Below are 26,661 nucleotides of genomic sequence, written 5' to 3' on the forward strand. Positions count from 1 at the left end.
CTCCTTAAACCATACACACTCGATAACCATAGTCATTTTATGAACAAAGAACAAACAAAATTGAACAAAAAGAACACAACTTTTCTACAAAAATAAACTTTTTACACAAAGGGGTCCCACTGGGCGTGCCAATTTGTTTACTGGTATTTTTAGTAAACAATCACAAGTTTAGTTCACTTATAAAAGATTAACTTGAAAAATCTCAAAGACTATTTGTGTAAAGAAAATATACAATGAAAAGTGTGTGATTTAGATTTAAAACGCTCGGCTCAGACAATAAATCAACTGAATGCAAGCAATAAACTTTGGATAAAGATAAATAGCTAATCAAAATAAATGAAGTAAATGACATTAATTATAAATGCTTGAAATACAAAAGCTTTGCAGCGAATTTAAATAGTGGATACAGACTCATATTTCTCACAAACTATTTTGCGCGATGGCATGAGTACTCTAGTTCTATAGAGAATGAATGAGAATTTGCGACCTCGAATATAATGCACAAGCATGCATTATATATTAGTCTTAAAATAGTCGTCGACATCAGTTGTTGGCTACATGCTCGACGCGTGTTCTACTACGTGGGCTTGCTTTGCTCTAACTTACTTCCACGCGTCTTCAAAGAGAAACTGCTGAAAACCAAAACGAAACGTGGTGATAACCGTGTTGATAACCACTTAAGAACACTTTAACCGCTCTTGTCGAAGGTTGAGATATCTCCAAATCACGTTCTTTGAACTTAAAAAAATATTCTAAGTCCTTAACCCTTAAATACGTCGTGTCGAAGGGTTGCTATGTGATCTTTCAAAATTCTGAACATGTTTGAAAAAAAGGAGTGATCATAATCGCATGGATCTGTTCCCGCGACTTCTCCAAACGGTTCTTGACTTCGACTTCACCTAGGTCAATCAAACTGACATGTCGATACAGTCAGTATGTCGACGCTTTTCGTTTAAACTTGAAACACTTAATAATTTCAACGGAGCTATGACCATCAACTATTGACTCAGTTAGTTAAGAATTCCGGCTAACACTCACTCAAGAGATAGACTTTTGGAGATTGTATTTCCAAAATTTAGATTTTTTTTACTGTATAGGATGAATAAAGGAATGCTCTTATCCGAATCACCTGCTTGGACCGGTCGGATGGAGCATAGACCCGTAATGAATAAACAGGTGTTTGGGAAAGATTGCAAGCAACACTCAACAAAACGTGGAAATGAAAAGAATAAAGTCATCTCGCCAAAAAACCGATGCTAACTATTCAACAAACATTCGGAAGCATAGTAGATCCATTATATTGTCCACTGATTACGATTTCTCACACAATCACACACACGCTCTCATTTCGCATATAAATACTAACAGAAAAAATGAACAAGAAAGCTTTATCAATTTTGATGCGCGCCAGAATGAAGCCTCACGATCGACCTAACCTTTCTCTCTCTCCTCTCCCTACAACTGTTAGTAATCTCGCTTTTTCTAATTCACTTCCAATCTTTCAATTTCACCTAAATTCTTTCTTCACACACTGTTTTGATTCTATTTCTAAACAATTAATCGATTCTGTGCGTTAATTTGATTTTTGAATTTGATTTCTGTTGAATTTTGGTTCATTTGATTGTGATTAATGTATAACAGAACGCAGCGAGCAAAATGCAGCAGCAGAACTCACACAAACCGCCAACAGAAGGGAATTCAGCACCTAATGATTCAGGAAACTCCGAGAGGTTGTTCATAGTTTTACTTTTTAATCAATTTCCATTTTCACATACTTGAAAATTGGAATTTGCATGGTTATGATTATTTTTCTATTGTTGTTATTCAGTGAGTTTAAGCGCGTCAATGCCTCAATGCAGTCTGCAATTTCAATGAACAAAACGGAGGTTCTAGATGATGTGCTTAATAACTTCTCTGAGGTAATTTAGTATTAAAAGATTTTTAATGCCATAAAACTTTCTTATTTGATTTTGTTATTATTAGTGCTTATTTCATTTCCATAATGTGGCGAATTTTGGTAATTTGAGAGGAAAGTTAAACTGAATTCTGATCGATAATGATTATCCGGAGTAGTAGAGTGTCTTGTTGGTGTTTATATACAATAATACAAGTTTACTATAGAGTTAACCGATTAAGCTAACTTCATTATATGTTATAATAACTGTCTACTGTAGTAGATAATTGGTTTTATCAGTCAACTAACGTTTTAACAATGTAATAGCATCCATGAGTATATGTGTGAAAAATATGATTGTAACATATAAGCTGGTAATAATGTAGGGCTATTTTACACTTTCTGATGAAAACCGCCGCAAGTTGCTCCTTGTCCTTGCTAGAGACTATGATCTCAATAGATCACAAGTTCGCGAACTGATAAAACAGTATCTTGGACTTGAACTTCCTGCTGGTAAGTGATTTGTACTAATGTGAATGTGCATGTGTGTAACTCTCGCATTATTACTTTCAAAACTGTGTATTGATTTGTGAAAGAAGTGTTTGGGGTTGGCAGACAAAGCTCAAGCGAACGGATCTGAAGAAGAAGGCTTGTTTTCTTCTTTCTATCGCATTGAACGGAATTTGAGGCATGCCCTACAGCCAGTTTATGAAGTTCTCTTTGATCGACTCAACACACATCCTGGAGGGTTGAGATTCTTATCCATTCTTCGAGCAAATATCTTGTCTATTCTCACGTGAGTTAGTTTTTGATGCTCCATGCTTATTGTTTGAATAATTCCTATGTCTCATGAGTAGCTTATCATACAATGATAGTTTGAGAAAATAAAAGACATCTCAGTTAATTGTTGCTATTTAAAAAGTTAGTGTATTCTATGTTTGAGCACTCACATACCGATTATCGTACAGACTTCTGCACAAGTCTTTTTTGCCATGAAGACCTTAAAATAAAAGTATAAAATGTTCAAATGCAAGTGCTTACAATTGATGAAATTCCTAGGGAAAAGATAAAAGAAAGATAAAACAAGGGTTCTATTCTGCTTTCCTGGAATCTTGAATATGATGGTACAATTTTTCCATTATGCAGAGAGGAAAATATTGCTTCTCTGAGAGCATTGGATTCTTGTTTAAAAGAAAAACTTAGTACATGGCTCAGTCCTGCTGCATTAGAGCTACACCAAATTACATGGGATGATCCTGCTTCCCTGCTGGAGAAAATTGTTGCTTATGAAGTACTTCTCTCTTTTTCATCTCTTGAATTTTCATATTGTGCAGCTCTACTCTTCCGTTGTATGCATAATATTCACTATCTTGTGTAGGCTGTGCACCCTATAAGCAACCTTCTAGATCTTAAGAGAAGGCTTGGAATTGGACGTCGTTGTTTTGGATATTTACATCCAGCAATTCCTGGTCAGCAGTTCTTCGTACACTTTTTTATTGAAAGATGATTCTTGGCTATATCTGGTCCATGGAATTTGTTTTTGTTTGGTTTCTCTTTAAGTTAGGTTGGTACACCTTGACAGCAATAGAGTTTTCGTAGATGATCTCTATTTAAAGACTTTACTTGCGATGCTTGATAGCCAAAATATTTCAAATAACTATAACCATATCTGATGATTGGGAACTAAAGCATTAAAGAGAAAGTAGGGTAGCATCTAATGTGGAAAAGAAGGTAGATTTTCATCTTAAATAGTTTGACAAGTATGGAGAAGACCCATAGAAGCACTAATAAGGATGGTAGACTTGATAGAGGAAAGTCCAATAGCTAGAGATAAAAGAATAATAAAGAGAAAAAATTTAGACCACGTCATTAATAGATATTTGGATTTTAATGGTCTATCATTGAACATGGTTTATGACTGGACATTTGACATTGTTTGATCTATTTAGTCAACTCATTTGGTGAGCAAAAGACTTTGGTTGGCATATAAGCTTATCTAATAATGCAATATCCTATTATATTTTATTAACCACTTTTTATTTAACATCTTAGCGCTATTTAGCCTGTATTTAAGATATGAGTCTGCAATGCATCAAGTCAGCAAGTGACAGCACTACAGATAGAATTATTATTATAGAACAATGGCAGCTCTCGTGGTGATTGTATTGCTTAAATAGTACTCAATCATATACTCCCTCCATCTCATAAAAAGTGTCTCATTTGCACTTTTTCTCTGTCTCAAAATAATTGTCCATTTACAATATCAATGCAACATTTATTATTATTTTTCCACTATCATACCCCTATTTATTAACTTTCACTTTATCCAACCACTCTTTTAACTACAATTAATAGGGGTATTCTAGTCAATGGTATTAATTTATCATCAAAACCAACACATCCAATCATTTCCTTAAGAACAGTGAATTGTTCAAATAGGATATTTTTTATGAGACGGAGGGAGTAACATTATTCTCATGACATGTTTGTTGGAAATATTGACAATGATTAGTGCGTACATTGCGATTGGGAATTATGGGAGCTAGGGTATCATTGAAAAATTAGAATCATATGAAATAGTCTAATTTTTTGCTATTGTTCTTGAAAATATAAAATGTATTTATTCTTTTATGTATATCAATTTCAAGGAAGATGAGTGCTTTGTCCCAAACAATTCACAGAACTTCTGTTTGATTGTAAAAGTCTATTCTCAATGTTTCTCAAGTATGTTTAAGTTAAACTATTTTATGTGGATTGATTTTTTATTTCTCCTTAGGCGAACCTTTGATTTTCATTGAAGTTGCACTAATGAAGAATGTGGCTCAAACTATACAGGTTAATTATGTTTAAATTTAACTAAAACAAACCCTTTTTCAGTACCCTTTTAATCAATATTTCTTTGTTCACAGGAAGTTTTGTGGGATAGCCCTCCTATACCTGAAAGTGAGGCAACAAGTGCATTGTTTTACTCTATATCATCAACTCAGGTATGCTATATGTTAAATGAAAAGTTACAAATGGTGGAAATTTGACTATAAATAAAAAAAGTTATTAATTCTATTCTTTCATCATGTCGACATTAACTAGTATCATCCTCAGTGAAAAGCACACTATGCCTCATTCTTGACTTTTTTGATATCTCACTGGAATTTATTGCTACTTTTTGCTTGATTTTCCTTTTGCCTTCCTTGATCTGTTTATTCATGTATGCACCTTAGATTTGTTTACTTTTGAGTTTATACCTCTTCTGAATCCAGGAAGAAAAATAATGCTGGAGATAATTTTATTTCTGATTTGCATAGTTCTGAAAATTTTGCAGCCTGGCTTAGCGGGGATCAACTTGGGAAAGTTTCTTATCAAACGTGTTGTAAAACTGGTGAAAAGAGAGATGCCACATATTTCTGTAAGCATTTTACCAATTTTGTGGAGCTGTCTTAATTTAAAGGGCGGAACCAAATGAAATTTATTGCTTCATGGAATTTGGAGACATGTAACTTTTTACTTAACATCCATCTTAAGTTTTTTTAACTCATGATTTAATTAATCGTTTCTTGATTTTGATATGAATGGTATTGTTTACAACAAAAAGCGTATCTGTTTTGAATTTGATCGAAGTTTTTCTTAGTACAACATTTTGGTTTCTTTTTTTAAATTCTCGTCCTTAAACTTTTTCGTCATCCCAAAGCTGCATATTTATGGAGTCAGTGTTCTCAAAAGAGTGCTAGACCTAAAAGGCACATGGCAATTTCTAACACGTTTTTTTTCTTTCTCAAAATGATATCTTGTTTCCATCATTGAAGAAGAGTAGAAACTGAACCTATTATGCTTATCCCCAATAGTTGTTGAACATTAATGTTGTGAAAATTCCTTGACAATTATGTGTTTCTGAGGATACTGCAATATCTTAAATTTATTAAACTTTACGTTAGTCTCTCCCATATCTATGATCACTGATCAATTTATGTGCAGACCTTTGCAACTCTCAGTCCCATCCCAGGATTCATGACATGGCTCTTATCCAAGTTGGCATCTCAAACAGTGCTTGCTGAAGGAGACATGTCACAACCAGTGGCCGAGGGATCTGCTTCCACATTCTTTGAGAACATACTTAAACCTGATGAAGAAGAAGCACTTATGAGTTTGCCTAAGTAAGCCACATACTGTTGTATCTCATGGTTTTATGTTATGATATTCTTGGATATTCTTTTCCAACTCCATTGGTAAGTTGTATGGAAGTTTCAGAATGCAATCTTGAAAACTGCTTTAATACATGTAATACAACAACTAAACATTTTCCAACTATGTGGACATATCATCATGGCATGGCCACTATGATTCCTATTGTGTATAAGTTCAAAAATAGAAATTGGTCTTTAAATATCTCTTAATGGTTTGATCCAACTATTCTCAATATGGTTAATCCTGTTCACATATGTTGCGAGGGTTTATGTCCAAGCCACCTAAGATCAGATTTTAATTTCCCCCCTTAAATTGGAAGCTGCCCCAATTTTCTCTCTAGTAGTTGTGTTTCTAATCATATTTTATCTCGTGTATCCCTTGTTCATCTATGCTACACTTGGTTTACTATTTTTTTTTCCCTTACACATTTTTTTATATATTTTATTCTTTAGCTAAGAAGTCTATAATGACTGCAGTGTACTCGAATATCTATTGCCATGTGCGTTAGCCATTAGTGATGGCAAATACTAATAGTGTTTATTGTAACTTCTATTTGCTTTGCTAATTTGTCTCCGATGTCAGTTTAAAGGGACTAATATCAGTATGTGCTGCAGAGATATTGCCACAGGGAAAAACGGAATGGAAGTGCTATTCAACCTTCTTACTTCTACATCCTACAAATGGATCCATTCTCCGGAAACTTTGTCAGCACTAAATCCCCCTTTGATGTGTTTATGTGCCAGGTACTGCAAATGTATTACAATTGCATTGCGCTAGGCAGCTGACTACACCCATAGTTTATAATTTAGGAAAATTCTTAGATAGAAACAACCATAACACGTAGTTATACACACAATCAATCACAATTTTTTTATTAATTAACAAATAAAAATAAAATTTTCTCTCTCCATATCACAACCACCCCCATGATTCCAATTAAAAAAGAAATTAAATTTTAAATAAATTAAATTTTTTCTCTCTTCTTATTGAATATTTCTAAGAATATGGATTTAGGTGTGTTTCTATGCAAGTGTTTCTCTATAATTTATTAATCAGAAATGTGATACTTTTATTTTATCACAGATACCTTCTGCTAGAGAAGAAAAGAGGAAAAGCTTTGGACTCTGTAGCAAATTTCCACTTGCAAAATGGAGCGGTATGCATTGCAAGCATAAATGGCATTTTCGTTGTGATTAGCACATTATACACTGCCATTTGTTTTGACATCTTGGATGGTTTTATCATTAATGATAAGACATTATGGATTATTATCTTGACATTGTTTCTTGCTGCATACAAAAGTGGAAGTTTTTATGCTTCAAAGCTCTGTTCCATTTCAAATAACCCGCAACTGTAATTTGAACAGACTCGTACGAATCACTTATTTTTTCTCAATATGGGACAGATGGTTGAAAGAATAAATTGGATGGCAGACCTATCAGAAAAAGGCCTTTCTCAAAGTGGAGGCATCATGGTGAACTATGTATATAGGTAATCATGCTCTTGAAAATTCTGGAACCTGTTTTTGTTCTTACCTAAACATGCTCATCTTTTTGTATTTTATGCCAATTTTCTGTTGATTCTTTAGATAAATCTTTCCGATGAAAGGAGCAGTGACTGTATGTGTCATTTCATGCTTCTAGGGTTACTTGTATAGTTGTATTTATAATATCCATATGGATAGCTTTGAATAAGATAAATTCAATTTCAATTTTTTTACTTGATCAAATTTATTGTGTATGCTGATGATAACATCTAATTGCAGTCTGGATAACATAGAAGAATATGCTCATTCATACTTCAGCAACGGCGTAATCCATGCTTCAAGTAATCTTCAACGCCATGTTGAGGTAATGGCTTCTGCTTAATTTCGATGCATGTTTGATTAAGAAAAATCCAAGATGTGCTGGTGGTTTGTAAACAAAGATAGTTGACCGCAGACAACCTTATTCCGATTATCCTGTCCTTTTTACCTCTCTCAAGTCTTAACCTCTTTGCTATCATTTGCAGCCAGAGTGACAAATAATAAATACGTCTTCTTCTCAGAGTTTACCTGATGCTTTTATCAAAACAATGGAACGAATGCATACAAGTCCACAGTTGAGGAACCTTGTAGTTTTAATTATTGATATTTCTGTACAGATAATACAAGGCAGCTGAATAGGTATCTAATCCAATTTGTTGGTGAAATACGACAGGAAACAGAATTCTAAACTTCCATGTTATTTTTGTCATTGATGATGCTACTCTTACAAAAGGTATATAAGAAAAAAGCTAGGATGAATAGTTCATGCTTAGGAAAACTAAAGCAGTATAATGTGATATTGTTATGTTTATACCATACTGAAAACATATCATATCCTTTAGTGAAGATGATGGAACTAATGGGCTGCATGACAATGAGATCGCTGAAGTCAGGCCCAAACCAATTGTGCGGTAGGTTTACACACGTAGAGGAAAGAAAGGTCTAGAGGGAAATGACACCCAAAGTCCAAGTAAGTGGGGAGTTACAGAATGAGGGAATATATTGTGAAGGAAAGGTAGTAGGAGGTTATCATTTTTATGGTTGAAATTGTAATAGGAGAATATTTTCTCTGGAGGAGCTACTACTCGTGATTACTTGTAACTGATTATCTATCCAATCTATCCAATTAATTTAATAATCACCATTCTATTTATCCATCTCTATTCTATTTATCCAACCTTGTTATAATCTTTTTTACTGTTTTATCAATTAATTTTCTGTGAGTTCCATCTTTGGTCCGACCTACCGGATCTTCGAGAGATACCGGTGATTTTGTGTTCATGCCACCCAAGATGAATGACCGAATGGACGCAGTCGAAACACGAATTGAGGAGAGGGAAGGTTCTGTGCGTCACAAATTAAGGGAGTTTCGAGTGGTGATGATGGGAGATATTCGTGATATGATGATGATTGAATTTGCGAAGATGAGGGAGCGACCGTCATCGGAACAAGGAGATCCACCACCCTTCTCGGAAGAGTCAGTAACAGTACAAAATAGCAGTGAAAAGGTGGAGCTGCTGTCGTTCGACAGTGAGGATCCTGTGGGGTGATTATGCGGACTGCAACGTACTTTAAAGTTCAAGGAACGTCGGAGGAAGTGAAGATCAGATTGACGAAGTTGGGCATGGAAGGTGCGACCATTCATTGGTTCAATTTGCTGTGTGAAACAGAGGACAATCTTTCGTTGCTGAAGTTGAAGCAAGCTTTGATTGAGAGATATGGAGGCAGGCAGTGTGACAACCCATTTGAAGAATTGAAGGATTTGAAACAATCTGGGAGTGTGGATGAATACATAACTCAGTTTGAATATGTATCATCTCAGGTTGGAAGGTTGCCGGAGGAACAATATTTGGGATACCTCGTACTCATATTCAAGCCACGAAGCCATGAAGCTTGCCTGTGACGTCGAAACAGAGCTGCAAGGGTCACTATTACCACGAGGAGGTGGATCGAAAAAATTGGAAAGGGACTGGATCTCATCAGAGTGGGCTGAGTGGATCTGGATCGGGGCCCAATTGGAGATGGAATTCCGGGTCAGGTTCTAACCCGGGTCCAATCCGAAGCAACACTGGGTCAAACGTAATTGGAGCGTCTCAAATTAGGAGTGGATCATCCAATTCCATACCTAATTCCACTTAAAACTTTAACTCAGTGAGCACCAACAGAGATGACTGAAGAAATCACAACAGAGGGCTTAAACATTTGCCCTATTCTGAGCTTATGGAGCGGCGAGCCAAGGCACAATGTTTCCAATGCGGTGAGAAGTATCATCCCTTACACGAATGCCTGTAGAAGCAACTTCGAGTGATAGTGTCGGGGGATGACAGGACGGTGAACGACAAAGGTAAGGTGATAGCCATCGAGGTCAAGAAATCCAAGCTCTTGGCTGTAACTCTATTGGATTGTTTGGTGTTGCTGAAGGATGTGAGAGACACAACGGACTACCAACGACACAGACTTGAGGGACGGCTTATGGGGGTAAGTATTGTGGTTTTGGACTGACTTCAACATTCTCACTGTCATGCAGCCCACTAGTTCCATCAGAAGAGTGTGCCACTATTACTGAAATTCAAATTTGTTGGAGATCATGAAAGAAGTATTGCAGAGTGAAATCCTTCTTAAACATTGAGAGTTGGAGGTAATACTCGTTGCTTGTCTTATCTCTGGACAGTGTTTTCCCTTTAAGATTTGAAGGAGTATATATTCCACTAAAATCATTCAAAAGCTTTCTTTAAATTGAAGCCTTAAAAATGCATACTATACTTGCATCCCTTTTGTTTACGGTTAACAAATATGGTAGTGTGGAAATAAATGGTGAGTGGCCCGATAGGGAAAACCTCATTGTAGGTGGCCCACCGGATCTTTAAACCAGACTCTGATACCATGTTAAGAAATATGGTTGAACCTATACAAAATCGGATGGTAAGGTAAGGATTGTCCCCGCTTATAAACACATGTTCAGGCCATATATCATCCGAAGTGGGATTCTTAACAATTACATTTTTTTTTGTCGTGAAAACTGTTTTATTGAATTATTCTTAAAACTATAAAATAGATTTAGAAAAATTCTCAAAGAAAGTTGAATTGTACAATTTCATTTTTTACACGTGATTGAAGTTCATCAAGTATTCCATTTAGTGTGTAAAAAAAATATTCCATTAAGTCACTGCGTGTGTTGATTGTCAAATTGTCTTACAGATTTGTCCAACCATTTATGGTCTAACTCGAATTTTTAATCATTATAACCATGCTAAGGGTATGCAATTTATCAAGTACCATGTGAAGGCATTTTCTGCTTTCTTTTCATACATATTAATATGTAGCCCAAGCTCCTGTTCGACCAGAGTCAGAGGGAATGAAGGTTCTTGCTCTGTTGCTGGACTATTCACTTCTCGGTTTCAGCACGGCTGGTTTCAGAGACATAGTCCCTCATAAGCCTCGTGTTAGATTCAGTGACCATCTGCAAGACGATAAGGTTAGAAACATTCTCATGCATTATACATGAAGTTAAGTAAATTTGCAGAATCAATACTCTGAACAGATTTTTTTTAAATTACTACAAACCTTAAAAGCTAGGCGCTTCATATTGTCCCATTCAAAATCATTTTGGCTGTACGATGATCGCACCTATATAAAAATGCAGCATAGTACTCAATCAAAACTTGATTAATAAGTGATGGAAAAGCAACAAAACAATAAGTCATCCATTTACCTCCATTATGCGTAGGGCTATTCAAGTGTGTCCATGCCAGAGCCACATGGTATCATTTTCCATGATTTAATTCATTCAGTTCAATCACCATATAGAATAGTTGTTGGTTAGATAATTGACTGTTAACTGTTAAGGATTAGAAGCTTGATATCTTTACTTACCTAAGTTCTTATGTCTTGATGATTCTCTGAACATACTGGCGCAGAATTTGTCGCCATCATCCAACGGGTGTTTACCCACAAATTCCATTAGCTCAACATATGCTTCAGGATTATAGCTCTGCTTGTCAGACATAATTATAACGAATGATATTGATGATCAAAATAACAACGATGTATCAACTTAAAACAGTTTAATTTAGTTCCACTAAACACCTAAAAGTACTCAAGTTAATAATTATGGTAGGCGTTTGATTATATTTTCATGTATTTTGTCAGTGTCATAATATTACTTCATAAAATATTTATGCAATGAGCTATAATTAAATGTCTAAGTAAAATATTTTACTCTGCTAATTAACTCAAATATTATCATGTATGGCCACATTGTTTATGAATTTGACAGCAAATTATTGGATGTCCTTGTAAAACTTTTATTGCAGTAAATAGGATATTAACAGGGAGAGGAGTAGAGTACTTTGAAGCTTATGGCACATGTTAAGTCAGTTTCGAGTTCTCTGCTAGGAAATCTCATATTAACAGTAACTTGAAATCTGTTAAAGCAAGAGTACAAGCAAAAAAAAATAAAAACAAAGCCAAATTATGTGGGGAAGAACCTCAAGTTGAGCAGCAACGATTTTAACAGCAACGAAGGTGAAGAAATTGTGGAGGTTTTGAGCAGCCTTTGCTTCCGGTGATGCTTCACCAAATCCTGTATCCAAGATACCATGGTACACACTATTATTGATAATCTCATATACAATAAAACGTCACAAATCACAACAACCAAGTACAAAAAGGAAGCTGTAAACAGACCAGGTACAAACATCTTGTTACAATGTAACCTTGTGGATAATTGAGAGTTCCTTCGCTTGCCAGCTGGCCAAAAAGTAGGTTTTCTGTTGGTGTTTGGTATTGCAGGGTAGACATAAGGAAGATGAGAAAGTGTTATAGCTGAAGAGGATTCCATAGGTAACAAACAGATTTAGTATTTGTGTAGTGAATTGAAGAAAGACTTTTATTTTTGGGGAGGAAAATATTAAGGTGTGTGATATAAGGCAGAAAATACAATGATTGTGGGTTAAGAACTTATGGTCTCCACATATTGAAAAATATCTACAGGCTTCTTCAGTCCATCATGTAGACAATATCTTTGAGCTTATGTGGAAAAGGTGGAGACTTTTGCATCCTAGGTGGAACCCACTGTTCCATCTACCTATGACTATAATCATAGAGACTCATAAATTTTAGGGATTTCCTTTATTTCTTAAAAAAATTGTGAGTTTCCTTTAAAAATCACAATAAAAATTTCAAAATAATAATTACTAAAATTAATTGTGCAATTCTCTAATTTTTAGAAGTTGGAAGAACTCTTATCTATTTTGTAATTATTAAGAGTTCCACGTCGGACAATATATGGCTTGAACATGTGTTTATAAGTGGGGGCAGTCCTCATTCTACTAACTGGTTTTGTAGGGTTGAGTTAGGCCCAAATCTCACATTCTTAACAGTAATAATTGTTACTTCTGCAATATTTCTATATTTTTTTTTAAAATATTAATGTCATATGTATTAATGTTTTATTAATATATTTTTATTTATTATATTTTAATTCATCTGACTGTTTTAGTAACATAACATAATTTAGAAAATAAAAATTCTTTTATTATTAATAGAATTTAATCTTTAATCAAATTAGGTTTATCTCCTTTAAACACTTGATTCTATCTTTAGTTATTCTTTGAATTTTTTTACCCTACTTGCTTTGTTCTTTGTCCTCAAATATAATATAGTAAGTTATATTCTCGTTCTACAATGTGTTTTCTTGGTTATGAGGATGGTTAAAAGGATTATCGTTGTATGATCTTCACGAAAGAAAATTTTATTTTTCTCATCATGTTGTATTTCTTGAACATATTCCTTTTTACTCTCTTTTGATTCTCATATTACTAGTAGTTTAGAACTCAACCATATTGATCATTTTAGTCTTAATGATAATAATTTTAGTGATCGTAATTTAAAGAATCATAGATTTAAACTACTTCTAATCCTGATATTGACATCCCTCTTGTCCTCACGACAATTCAACAACCTTCCACGACTGTTAATCCCCCCTCCTCCTTGCTACATAATTTGTGACTGTAAGTTTATTCAATTGCATGATTTTTTCTATTCCATTTACCCTGTTTTTTTCTTCTTTTTTTAACATTTATTCAAAGTTTGTTCGAGCCCTCTTTTTATAAAGAGGTTATGCTCAATCCTCTTTGGCAACACACTATGACATAAGTAATATTTGTTATGTAGGAGACATATGCTTGGAAATTAATAAGTCTTCCTCTTTAAAAACGTGCTATTGGATATTATTTTACTTTCATTACATGTTGATGATATGATACTTACATGTGATGATGCTAATGAGATTGATGATTTGAAATTACATTAAGTTTGTCCGAGCACTCTTTTTATAAAGAGGTTATGCTTGATCCTCTTTGGCAACACACTATGACATAAGTAATCTTTGTTATGTACGAGACATATGCTTGGAAATTAGTAAGTCTTCCTCTTTAAAAACGTGCTATTGGATATTATTTTACTTTCATTACATGTTGATGATATGATACTTACATGTGATGATGCTAATGAGATTGATGATTTGAAATTACATTAAGACAAGCAGTTTGAGATGAAGGATTTAGGTATTCTTTGCTACTTCTTGGGGATTAAAGTTGACTACTCTCTCTTAAAGACTACCTTCTTTCTCAATCTAAGTACATTGCCAACATCCTTGAACAATTTCGTCTTTATGATACTAGAGAAGTAAATAGTCCTATTGAATTGAATGTGAAATATGTTTATTTTGATGATGTTATTCTACCAAATCCCACTTTGTACCATACTTTGGTTGGTAGTATGGTATACCTTATGATTATCAGATCCAATATTACTTATGTTGTTCATGTTATCAGTCAGTTTGTTGTCTTTTCCACTATAGTACATTGTCCAATTATTCTTCACATTCTTTATTATCTCCGGGGAATCCAATTTCCGAGTCTCTTATTCACCTTATCATTCTCATTGGAGTTACATGTTTATTCTTGATGTTGATTAGGCTGGCGACCTCACTGATCGTAAATCTACCACTAATTTTTGTATATTTCTTGTAGACTCTTTTATTTCTTAAAAACATTAGAAACATGATATTGTATCAACTCTTCTACAAAAATTGAGTATCGTGTTGTGGCATCCATCACAACTAAAATACTTTGGTTGTGTTGGTTACTTTTGGATATGTGTCTCTCTTTCTAAATCAACTCTCATGTAATGTCATAACAAAAGTGTCATTCAAATTGCTCATAACTCAGTATTTCATGAACGTACCAAGCACATTGAGATTGATTGTCACTTCACTCGTCAACATCTCCAACATAGAACACTTATTTTGATGTTGCTCTCCTTCTCCTTGCATATTGTTCATTTGTTTACAAAGACACATCCCAATAAATATTTTTGTTTCTTAATTGACAAACTTTCGATATTTTCTGTTAACGCATCATGAATTTGAAGAGAGATGTTTAATAATATTATTATTATATATTTATAATATCTTAGTAAGAGTAATTTGATTTTTGTTGAATTTTTTTACCTAAATAATCCACTTTTTCAAATTAATTCCCACAATAATCCATGTTTCAAAAAAATTCGTAAAGTACCCCACTTTCAAACAAAAAAATGTTGAGACGAGTGTTGTTGCCAGGAGAATTGGTGACAACTCTATATTTTATAATGGAGGCGTCAATTGGATTGGCGATTGCATATGATGTTGTCAATTCAATTGACTCCAGTGTACAAATTTTTAAGGGAGACACCAATTGGCCTGACACCAGTGTACATTGTGATTTTTTAAACATAAATAGTAAATATTAATATTTAATTAAAAATACTTTTACAGACACTAACAATGACGACCAAGTTGGTCATACGCGGCCACCGATTCCACACCCCCTAGTTACCTTAACTCGTCACACTCGTTGTTGACTCACTTCATGTGTTTGAGGATTTGAGGTCTCAGGAACATCACTGATCAGTGCATTTTGATGCGTTTTCTTTTACTATTATACTTAAGCAACTTTATAGTTTATTCTATTATTTTACTATTTTAGTATGTTTTATATTTAAGTTTATTTCTGTCTTTATTTTATTTTCATACTTTATTTTTAACTTAAACAATTATTTGATACTTTTTCACTGTGAAGACCATAATTTGAGCTTTGAAAATCGAATTGACGCCTTTTAATATGCGTTTGAAAGATAAGAGAAAGAACTATGAGTTTTATGTTGAAGTCAAAAGCTGATTCGAAGTGAAGGAGGATCGAATAATTCGTTGAAGTTTCATACTTAATTAAAATAGTTAGTTTGAGTCGGTTTTTGTAATTTGGGTCGGTTTCCATTAGGGCCCGATTTTCCCTTTTGTTATAAGAGAAATTTCGCTGCTACAGTAGTTTCATTCTGAATTTTCATGATACAATATTGCTTTTATGATTCATGGAGAACTAATCACTAATGATTGACCTACTGATTCATGTTTCCGCAAAAAAAAAACCAACTTATCATCGACAAAAATAATTCCCAATTCCTAAGCGATCTCTATTCCATTTTCGATTACAGTATCAATCAAACAAGAGCAATTGACACCACAAGATATATAATCCTAATTTCTGAATTAAGAAGAAGAGTTAAATCAATCACGAATTAAGCAAACATGATAACACAAACGTGGATTAAGCAAACACAATAAAAGGTAAAAGAACATACAATCATCAAAATAAATCAATCAACTCTAAGAGAAATTGAACTAAGCATTTGAATATCAAAGAGAAGAATTGAAAGGAAAATAGATTTAATTGGGAAATATAAGAACCTCAAAGTATGATGGAAGTCTCGGGAACATCACCAGAATCCCTAAGAAGTTCTTGTATTTCTAAGAAGTCTTGTGTATAGAGTGACACACTGCCGTAAATGAGTTCGTGACTCATGCAAGAGTAGTTGGGATATGTTGATGAGGTCATTGGTGTGCGGCCTGGACGATTGAAGGGGGACATTGGTGTAAACGATTGTTGGAGAAAGGTTGAAATGGTTATTGTGGTGTTTGATAGTCATATGGTTGTTGTGATGTTTGGGTGTTTTGGATATGCTATGAGGAAAGGTTGGTTTTATATGTTCCTTGGGTGTTTTGGCTAAGGAAGGATGTTGTGTCGGGGACATATGAATTTTGGGTGTCTTGATAATAGTCATTTTGTTGGCGATGGTATGAGGGGCGCTCTTGGTATTGAGGTTGGATGTCTGACATATTTTGATTGTAGGTTTGTGTGTTTATGGATCAATAATTTTGTTGGGTAGGGGTTGTGAGTAATAGGTCTGATAATTTTCTAGGGAGTTAGATGTTGAAGCTTCTTGTGTGTAAGTGGTTTATCGTGGGTCGTATATATACCTATCTTCGGAGACAAACCCAGTTGCAATCAATTTGTACCAAACCATATAAGTATTAGTTGGTCTATACGGGGTTGGAGTCAAAGCGTCACGTAAGACACGGTCACGACGATTCCTCCATTTACGACACTCAGATTTAGCGAAGTCATTCCAATTGTTAAAGTTCCATTGTTCATTAATTCATTTGTGCCATTATTCGAGGCACATCGGGGGATATGGGATGTTTTGAAGCATTTTGAACTGCATTTTGACACGGTCACTGTGGTGCATCTCCACAGTGGTGAATTTGACGATCGACATATATGCAGTCCAAACAACTGTATCTTCCTCTATGACTTCATGTTGATGTTCCAAGTTTAGATATGGACGTCAAATGAATTGTAGAAGAAAAAAAGATTAGATTATAAAATGAGTAATATTAAAAATAAATTGATTCGTTTAGTGGACAACATCTCCATTTGTAAGGTGATCAAAGACATTACGATATTGAGTGATACAATGTCTTGGACATCTGTTGTAAGTCATACCACGAGCTGACCATCTAAACCAAAAAAGTTCAAATAAATTAGTTAGAGATAATAATCGGTAAAGTAAGTAAATGAAAATGATGTTATTAACTTACTTTTGTGCGTACGGGGGAATGTAAATTTGTTGTGGTTGATGGATACTAGGGATGACAATCTAGACCAACCCCATGCTTGAGGCAAAATGGCGCATCCAGAAAATGTAGACGTGTTTTTCTTTGCGTTTTTACTCAAAAAGCTATACAAATAAGACAAACAAGTGAAATCCCAACTATATGTTCCTATTTTATTTAAGTGTCTTAATAAGGGTAAATACATAACATGCATACTAGAACCACTATCTTCGGAAAATGATAATGAACCAATTAAAAACATAATATAACACCTAGTTTTTATTATTTTCCTTTCTTCGGTAGAATTTTCATTTAATGTTAAACTGTTGTAATATTTCTTAAGGCGTGAAAGTAAGATACCTTGGTCTCTCGGGTTATCATCCAACAAGTCGACACCCAAAAGATCCTCGAAAATTGAATTTGCAAAGTTGGGTTTTCCATTGACCGTCTCACCTTTAATAGGAAACCCCAGTAACATGTACACGTCCTCTAACGTTACGATATATTCATCGGTTGGAAAAAAGAAAGTGTTGGGAAGTCAACTCTCTTGTAAAGCTAGTATAAAATTAGCATCAACCGAGTAAGACATTATTTTGCTAACATGTTAAAAATCGGCGAGCTCAATATAAGGTTCAAGCAAAACGTCAGAGGTAACATATTTGTGGACACGAGTACGAAACCTAGATGGATCCTACAAAAAAAATTGTAACGTTTTTTTTTATAATGTGTTAGAAGAAATATAAACTATTGTAGAGAAATAAACACTTACATAAGTCTCAATGTTGGCAACAGTTCCTTTGTGCATTTCACCCATTGTCAATAGAGTCATTCTAGACACTTACAAATGAGATAATCCGTGAGAATGTTAAAATAGTATTTATTGTTGATGATGAAAAATAACCAATTTTATGTGTATTTATAGGGAACAAATGATAACTTGAGTAGTTGTATGTGTTTAATGTGAGCCATGCATGCATCACTGGTGGTGCCATGTCAATTGACGACCACGTTCATTTTCTCAAAGAGTCACCAATTGGATCGATGACGTAATATGGTACTTAGGTTTTGCAGGTTGCACATGCTGCATGGCGTAGGTGTGACAGGATTCCCATGCTATTTCTTCTCTAACAGGTTTTGCAGATGCACATGAAGCTAGCACATGTCCATGTAGTAACGCCATTTTGATTGCTGACAACTTTAAATTTTTGGTAGAAGTCGTCAATTGACTTGGCGAGTGTAATGAATGCTGCATGAATATTAAAGTTGCATGATCCTTCTCATTTCAACCTAAACCAACACCATTTCATTCTTACACCAAAGTACTCAAGCTATATCATCTGCACCGAGATACATTATTAATGCCCACTACAACGGAGAGACATTCTGGTTTCAACTATATTGAGTTGTATACTTTACTCTAACAAACTCTTCCGTCTTAACAATTTGTATATTCAGATGAAGCTGAAGACGTAGATTCAAATGAAACTGAAGATGTGGATGCAGATAAAGCTGAAGCACAAGTCGATGTTGTTGATGATGAAGAAGAAGAAAGTGAGATACAAGTCGATTATTTATTGAACACCAACACTGAAGATGACGATCGTCGAGCGTTGTTATCTCCAAGTCATGTATATTGTCCCCTCAACATATGATAAACTTGAACTTGGATGACGATGAGCCATCCTCTGATATTTTTTGCAACCCGTATATGCGGTCAGAAGGTGAGTTAAAAGTAGGAAACATAGGACCGTCATAGACACACTTTTAGTGTAAAGGAAACACATGACCACAACGAGGGGCCAAATTGAGGCTATCGAGTCCAACTGAATAGGGGTTGGTGCGATTGTGGCAAATTTCAAACCTTCTGTATGCCTTGCTCCCATGCCATTGCGACATGTTCAAATGCTCGCCAAGATGCTTCCAAGCATATATCTGATGCTTACAAAGTTGTAAATATTTTCAATATGTACAACAATAGCTTTCCGGTGGTAGAATTGGAAGATTATTAACCTGCATATCAAAGAGACATAATTTGGCACAACGAAAAACATGTGGCGGAAGAAAAAGGGTCACCCTAACAACATACAAATTAGAACATAAATGAATATGACTGATAAAATGATAAGATTATGTTGTTTATGTCGTCAATCCGAACACAATCGAAAAAAATGTCTGAACATTAGAGCAAGTTCTACATGAACATTTATTTTTTTCTTTAAATTTTTGTAACCTTGTTATATATATATATATATATATATATATATATATATATATATATATATATATATATATATATATATATATATATATATATATATATATATATATATATATATATATATATATATATATATATATATATATATATATATATATATATATATTATCAACTTTTGGTTACAACATAAATAACAAAAATTTCCCTAAAAAACAATTTTCACACACGAACAACACAAGACATAGCATACAAAAATAAATACGCGTAAAACAACAACACAAACAACGAATAAGAAAGACTTAACACCACAACATGTCTAAGAGATTACAACAATCAAAACAATGTCATCTGCTGCATATATCATATCCCTAACATCATTGTTATCTTTATCTTGCACCCACATACGTTGCATAACATTATTGTCATATGCAATTGAGATGTACGAAATAAGTCTCTCAATACTTCTAATTCTTTCTCCATCATTAATCTCTCAGTCTAACCAACTTTTCAAACTCCTTTCAAGATCCTCCAAGCTTTGGATGTTCAAAAAAAGCATTTTTATCGGATGTTTCGTTGCGGAATAACATACATGCCCATATCTTTTAACAATCATGATAGAGTTAGGGATGAAAATGAAAGAAGAATTTGAAATGAAATATAAAGTGAAGCAAATGGTATGAGACACTTCTATTTATACTAAAAAAAATCGCAATGTACACTGGTGTCAAGCCAACTCACATCTCCCTTCAAAATTTATACACTGACGCCAATTGAATTGACAACGTCATGTGCAGTTGCCAATTTAATTGACGTCTCCATTATAAAATATAGAGTGGTCGCCAATTCGTTTGTCAACAACCCTTCGTCCTATTTTTTTTTGTGTGAAAGTAGGGTATTTTGAGAATTTTTTGTGTGTAAAAATATGAGAATTTTTTTGGAACATATGTTATTGTAGAAATTAATTTGAAAAAGCCGATTATTTGAATAAAAAATTATGTTTTATTTTTATTATTTAATATTTATACTTTTTTTGTGTGTTTTTTTATAAATAATTTGCATCTAACAAAATTTAAATCTGAGAATTTGAGACATTGAGACCTCGAGTGAAGTACACTCTCTAAGATTCAATAGAGTTCTTTCTAATAATCCTTTATCTTGTGTTGACCATTCCTACATTCCCATTAAATACAACTCCATTTCTAATAAGCCAAATGTACCAAGTGACATCCAACCAAACAAGTTTTTTTTCTTTCTACTTTGGTTCCTCCCCTAAATAGATATTAATGTCACCCATAGATTTGTGTACTAGAGTCACGCTCCCTTACATGCAACAACTCAAATTCAAAAAAGAAAAAAACATTGTGTAGAAATGAAAGTGTTAAATATTTGAGTCCATTGGTTTGAAAAAAAAACTCAAACTGTACCATCTTTGTATAATATGTGAATTTTAATTGCCTACATTAGAAAGTGACATATTGAGTGATACATTTCCATTTCACACTAACTACAACCTTTATTTTTATAATCATTAAAATTCCAGATTCACCCATTTGGAGTCACTCTCAAACCCTTTTCATGTGAAGCTTAGTAGTCACATTCTCTAAGCAATCTCCCCAATGGCAATTATTCCAAACAAATTAAAAAACAATAATACCAATGACAATAACAAGAAGCCTAGAGAAGAATACTTCAACCACTCCATAGATGCTAATCATAATCATAATTATAAAAATTAACTAATCATAATAATAATTATATAAAAATAAACCAAACTCCAAAGCCTCCTCTCACATGACATAACATCATTAATAAACATCCTTATATATGCATATTAACAACCCTTTTCCTTAATCACAAAAATGATTACCACATATCCATTTTTCTTAGTTATTATTCTCTTTCTATTATTATTGATTAGTATGAAAACGGAAGGAACATGTTCTTCAGGTTGCAACCTAGCTCTAGCTTCCTATTCCATACCTCAAGGAACAGATCTAACATACATAAGCAACCTTTTCAATCAACAACCCTCAGAAATTCTTAAACACAACCCAAACCTTAAAAACCCCGATATTATTCTAAGCCAAACAAAAATCAACGTGCCATTCACGTGCGAGTGTCTCAACGGTTTGTTCTTAGGACACACTTTCTCGTACGAAACGAAACACGGTGACACATACAACGCAATTGTTCATGTTGATTATTCTAACCTTACTACTGAGGATTGGGTTACCAGAGTCAATAGTTATCCACCTACGAATATACCGGATAATGTTAAGATCAATGTTACTGTTAATTGTTCTTGTGGGGATAGACACGTGTCGAAGGATTATGGGTTGTTTTTGACGTATCCACTTCGTGTCGGCGATAGTTTGAAGGGTGTCGCGGCGGAGTATGGTGTGCCGGTGGAGGTGGTGCAGAGGTATAATCCTCAGTCGGATTTTAGTGCTGGACATGGTCTCGTGTTTTTGCCGGCAAAAGGTTAGTTTTGTAATTGTAGTTTCTTTTTTCTTGTTACTAAAATATCTAATTACATTTATTAACTTTTTTATTACTTTCTCTTTTCCGTAATACTAATTGATTAATCAGTATTTTTTTTATATATTTGTGAAAATATATATTTCATACACATGAGAGAAATTTCATAATTGTAAAATTGAACTAGATTCCTCAATGGCCCATATCCTAATTTAATTATTTTTGATATATTTTAAACTTTAATTTTATTTTTTTAAAATTGTTAATTTACAAATATGAGTAATTTGTTTATATTAATATATAAATATAAATAAATGCTATTAGACCAAAAGTTTATATTCCTAATTTTAATTTGTATTAGAAATTTAATTTGAGTTTTACGAAGATGTACTCTACCATATCTTACATATAATTAATTTTTTATTTATTTAATTTGATGGAATACATTATTATTATTAGTTGATAATGTAAAATTAATTTACACTATCATTGCATCAATCCTTTTCTTTTCTATATTTTTAATGTAATAATTAATTACGTTGATTTAAATTATTAAAGAAGTTTCTTATACACAATATTTTTATTAGTTGTAATTAGTAAAATTATTAAAGATTAAAGAAAGTGCACTGATGATTTTATCATGTTAATATTTTAAAAATAAAAGTGTGATTTAGCGTGATACATATTTTTAAGATGTAAAGATATTTTACTTCCTTTACAAATTACTAAATAAATTGAAATAGAATAAAAAATATTAGTTTAATAGGAAAAATTAACAATAATAATTGTATTGATTTTTTAAATAAAATTAATAATTCTAGATATATAAATATTGAAAAAAACAGTTATATAATTATAATGTGACGTAGGGAGTAGGATTCAAGAGGAAGAGCCTAGCTAACCCACTTATTAATGTCTCTTTCACTATTTCATACACTTGTTGGATAGTGAAGTTTTGTAATGAAAAATAATGAAATATCTAAAAGATTCAGCATATTCCACTCATGCATTTGGAAATATATTAACCTAACAGAATTAATAAAAAAAGAAGCTAGAGATGCTTATTTTTATAGTTTTGGTCAACAAAAATGTTTAATTTAGTAAGAACAATTGGCACTATCCGGCTTTAAAACAAAATAATACAGATTATACTTAATTTATGCACTGTCACTTATTTATTTTTTATAAAGTTTTTTCCGATTATTTTATTAATCACTTGTACCAATTTATTTTTGCAACTAAGTAAAAATATGAGAAATAAGTTTAACCTCATTACTTTATAATCATATTTTGCAGATGAATATGGAAACTTTCCACCACTGCAGCTAAAGTAAGCTTAAATTTCCATAACCTTACATCCTACATGCTAAATTTGATTTGTATATTCCAACATTTTCTCTTCAAAATATATTTTTTTAAATTATCTAACTTCAACATCTATGCTTTGTTTTTTTTTCTACCTTTTTGCAGATCAGGTGATGTACACATTGCAGCTCCATAAATGTGTTAATCAATATACATAAGTGAAAAAGTGACATGAAAAATGATGGTAAGATGAATAAATATTGCTATAATGTGATGCTGACACTGTTAATTATGATACCAATTTGAATAGGAATGTCAAAAGGAGCCATTGCTGGCATAGTTGTTGGAGGAGCTTTTGGGATTTTACTTCTGGCACTCATTCTATATGTTTTGTTCTATAGAAGAAAAAAAGTTGCTCAAGGAACACTTCTACCAGTCCCAGGTGCATCCGAAGATCAGTATAGTCAACTCCAACATGGTATATATCATTATCTGAACTGTGTAGTGAGATTTTCTAGTTCTAGATTGTAGAATAAGTTTTCATGCAAAATGTGAAACGTTAGGTTGTGGAAGCAGCTTGGATAAGGCATCAGAATCAACTACCGTTGCTTCGCCGAGGTTGACAGGTATTACTGTTGATAAGTCAGTGGAGTTTTCATATGAGGAGTTAGCCAGAGCTACTGACGGTTTTAGCGCGGCGAATATAATTGGTCGAGGTGGCTTTGGATCTGTTTACTATGCCGAGCTTCGAAACGAGGTTTGTGTGTTTAGGATCTATTCTGAAATGGAAATTCAATTTATTAGTACTTAACTTTTTCTATGTTTTTCTGTAGAAAGCTGCAATTAAAAAGATGGATATGCAAGCATCAAAAGAATTCCTAGCTGAACTAAAGGTTCTGACACACGTTCATCACTTGAATTTGGTACGACGTTTACAGAGTCCTGATATTATTCAAAGTCGAAGCATGATACAGATACTGACACGACACTGACTCGTAAAAAGTAGTAATGAATGTAATCACTCGTGCGTGAGACACCTAATATGCTTGAATCAAAAGTATCTGTGCTACAAATGATCTTATGCTTGTCATGTAAAAACTAGACGTTACTTGCATAACAAGATATTGAAATATATATAGTTATTTATTTTCAAAATCATGATTCCTTGCATACACATATTCTACGCAGGTTCGGCTAATTGGATATTGCGTCGAGGGCTCCTTATTTTTGGTTTACGAATACATTGAGAATGGAAATTTAAGTCAACATTTGCGCGGCACAGGTTGACAATAATAATCATAACTTGAACTTAGAATACTTCTAATTGCATCATTTTAATGATGATTATAAGACTCTTAAAGATATTTGATTTATAGGGAAGGATCCATTATCATGGCCAGGTAGAGTTCAAATTGCATTAGACTCGGCAAGAGGACTTGAATACATTCATGAGCACACAGTTCCTGTCTACATTCATAGAGATGTTAAATCAGCAAACATTTTGATAGACAAAAACTTTCGTGGAAAGGTTCGCGAATGCGTTTATCCAAATTTATTTACTTATCTTAAAGTTGAGTTCGGGCGGTCTAACTTTTCTTTCACAGGTTGCGGATTTTGGTTTGACAAAATTGACTGAATATGGCAGTTCCTCGTTACAAACACGCCTTGTCGGGACGTTTGGCTATATGCCTCCTGAGTAAGAAACTTAATCATAAATAGACCTTATAACGAGTATGTAACGATAATTTTGACAAAGTGTAAGAATATTTTTTTGCGTAGATATGCACAATATGGCGAAGTTTCTCCGAAAGTTGATGTATATGCTTTTGGAGTTGTTTTGTTTGAGCTTATATCTGGGAAGCCGGCTATTGTGAAGACAAACGAGACCGAGAACGAGTCAAAGGGACTAGTTGCACTGGTTGTTAATATTTCTGACCTTTCTTATAACTCATCATTAGTCGTAAATTCACATGATTTGATCACTAATAGTTCTTTACTCAAATTTAGTTTGCTTGATGAAATGCAGTTTGAAGAAGTTATTGTTCTGCCAGACCCAAAAGAAGATCTTGGTAAACTTGTTGATCCTAGGCTTGGTGAAAATTACCCTATCGACTCAGTGTTTAAGGTGCATCCTTACTAAATTCAAATTTAAATAAGTCCTTATAACATAGAATATCTGACCATACCGATATTATTAGACTGAACATTTTTATTCGGATTCGAACTTTAAAGATAAAAATTTGTACTTGCAGATGTGTCAACTTGCGAAAGCATGTACACATGAAAATCCTCAACTGAGGCCAAGCATGAGATCAATTGTAGTTGCTCTAATGACACTTTCATCTGCAGCTGAGGATTGGGATGTTGGATCATTCTATGAAAACCAAGCATTAGTGCATTTAATGTCTGGGAGGTAGCTCAACATTGGTAGGCATGAATCTTTCATGTTTCAACTGTGAATTTGTAAATAAAAACAATCATTTTTTTGACAAACATCATATATATCATTTTTGTCACATCACTACCATATCCTATATATATCATTTTACCGAAAATATTTATGGATTATTTATATGATGCATGTGAATATGCTTGGAAGGTAAAGTTGATGGACAAGATTGGATTTTTTAGTTATGAACAATATATCAAAGGGGTGTGGAAAATAATGTTCATATTTTTTAAGAATATGAAATATAAGTAAGTCATAACTTCTTATCTATGGCCAAGGAGCAGTTGGTGGTCATGGTCTTCAATCGGTTTCGAATTCTATGGCCAAGTGTCAATAATAATGATATTGTTAGTGTTTTGCAATAAAAATCTTTTGATCAAGTTTTGAGTAATGGGTGTATTATTCTTTGTATTCATTTTCCAAAGCTTAGTCTTAAAAGAGATCATCTTGCTATTAAAATTTCAAAAATAAATATATAAGGCTAGGATAGAATTTTTTACAAAACTAACTCATTTTAAAAGGAAATTTCCAAAATATTCCTGGTTTCAAAAAAAATCACAAACTACACCACTTTTAGGAGGAGACGCAAATTCAATTGGCGATTCCTCTTAAAAATTGA

At 33.4% G+C, this 26,661-nt stretch overlaps 3 protein-coding genes across 6 annotated transcripts; 2 read left to right on the forward strand and 1 right to left on the reverse strand.

Moving 5' to 3' along the window:
- The first annotated feature begins 1,158 nt into the window (after positions 1–1,158).
- LOC127077487 (uncharacterized) lies at positions 1,159–8,755 on the forward strand. Of its 4 annotated transcripts, XR_007787313.1 has the most exons (18): positions 1,159–1,463; positions 1,642–1,730; positions 1,829–1,919; positions 2,281–2,407; positions 2,510–2,690; positions 3,041–3,185; positions 3,273–3,363; positions 4,671–4,729; positions 4,804–4,881; positions 5,214–5,297; positions 5,864–6,042; positions 6,688–6,816; positions 7,157–7,229; positions 7,479–7,564; positions 7,839–7,923; positions 8,084–8,172; positions 8,272–8,331; positions 8,441–8,755. XR_007787313.1 is itself a non-coding variant. In XM_051018722.1 (16 exons), exons 1-16 carry the CDS (start codon positions 1,374–1,376, stop codon positions 8,090–8,092), a joined length of 1,596 nt encoding a protein of 531 aa, XP_050874679.1. In that variant the 5' UTR covers positions 1,159–1,373; the 3' UTR covers positions 8,093–8,755. The 4 variants fall into 4 exon arrangements, 1 of the variants encoding a protein (XP_050874679.1); XR_007787304.1 differs by having other exon boundaries at positions 8,084–8,331; XR_007787308.1 differs by having other exon boundaries at positions 8,272–8,755.
- Positions 8,756–10,709: 1,954 nt separating this feature from the next.
- LOC127077519 (chaperonin-like RBCX protein 1, chloroplastic) lies at positions 10,710–12,992 on the reverse strand. Its single transcript, XM_051018723.1, has 6 exons — positions 12,285–12,992; positions 12,086–12,180; positions 11,472–11,589; positions 11,311–11,327; positions 11,163–11,225; positions 10,710–11,058 (listed from the first exon to the last, which is right to left on the reverse strand). The coding sequence occupies exons 1-6, from the start codon at positions 12,436–12,438 to the stop codon at positions 10,984–10,986; spliced, it is 522 nt and encodes a 173-aa protein (XP_050874680.1). The 5' UTR covers positions 12,439–12,992; the 3' UTR covers positions 10,710–10,983.
- Positions 12,993–21,606: 8,614 nt separating this feature from the next.
- LOC127115842 (chitin elicitor receptor kinase 1) lies at positions 21,607–26,214 on the forward strand. The gene is made up of 12 exons (XM_051047281.1): positions 21,607–22,291; positions 23,585–23,618; positions 23,759–23,763; positions 23,904–24,071; positions 24,157–24,350; positions 24,427–24,516; positions 24,782–24,875; positions 24,970–25,121; positions 25,198–25,289; positions 25,373–25,511; positions 25,620–25,718; positions 25,846–26,214. The coding sequence occupies exons 1-12, from the start codon at positions 21,670–21,672 to the stop codon at positions 26,008–26,010; spliced, it is 1,854 nt and encodes a 617-aa protein (XP_050903238.1). The 5' UTR covers positions 21,607–21,669; the 3' UTR covers positions 26,011–26,214.
- Positions 26,215–26,661: the final 447 nt, after the last annotated feature.

This window comes from Lathyrus oleraceus, chromosome 1, assembly GCF_024323335.1.
Source record: "Lathyrus oleraceus cultivar Zhongwan6 chromosome 1, CAAS_Psat_ZW6_1.0, whole genome shotgun sequence".
Classification (NCBI taxonomy): Eukaryota; Viridiplantae; Streptophyta; class Magnoliopsida; order Fabales; family Fabaceae; genus Lathyrus; species Lathyrus oleraceus.

What these genes read in the sequence shown, in the direction of transcription:
- LOC127077487 (XM_051018722.1), top strand. Translation starts at nt 1,374, where the DNA reads ATGAACAAGAAAGCTTTATCAATTTTGATGCGCGCCAGAATGAAGCCT. An exon ending in TTGATGTGTTTATGTGCCAG is followed by an intron (nt 6,817 to 7,156) that starts GTACTGCAAATG and finishes ATTTTATCACAG; the next exon opens with ATACCTTCTGCTAGAGAAGA. An exon ending in TCCACTTGCAAAATGGAGCG is followed by an intron (nt 7,230 to 7,478) that starts GTATGCATTGCA and finishes AATATGGGACAG; the next exon opens with ATGGTTGAAAGAATAAATTG.
- LOC127077519 (XM_051018723.1), bottom strand. Translation starts at nt 12,438, where the DNA reads ATGGAATCCTCTTCAGCTATAACACTTTCTCATCTTCCTTATGTCTAC. An exon ending in TAACAAGATGTTTGTACCTG is followed by an intron (nt 12,181 to 12,284) that starts GTCTGTTTACAG and finishes TCTTGGATACAG; the next exon opens with GATTTGGTGAAGCATCACCG. An exon ending in TCGTTGCTGCTCAACTTGAG is followed by an intron (nt 11,590 to 12,085) that starts GTTCTTCCCCAC and finishes TCTGACAAGCAG; the next exon opens with AGCTATAATCCTGAAGCATA.
- LOC127115842 (XM_051047281.1), top strand. Translation starts at nt 21,670, where the DNA reads ATGATTACCACATATCCATTTTTCTTAGTTATTATTCTCTTTCTATTA. An exon ending in CAAAGGGACTAGTTGCACTG is followed by an intron (nt 25,512 to 25,619) that starts GTTGTTAATATT and finishes GATGAAATGCAG; the next exon opens with TTTGAAGAAGTTATTGTTCT. An exon ending in CTATCGACTCAGTGTTTAAG is followed by an intron (nt 25,719 to 25,845) that starts GTGCATCCTTAC and finishes TTGTACTTGCAG; the next exon opens with ATGTGTCAACTTGCGAAAGC.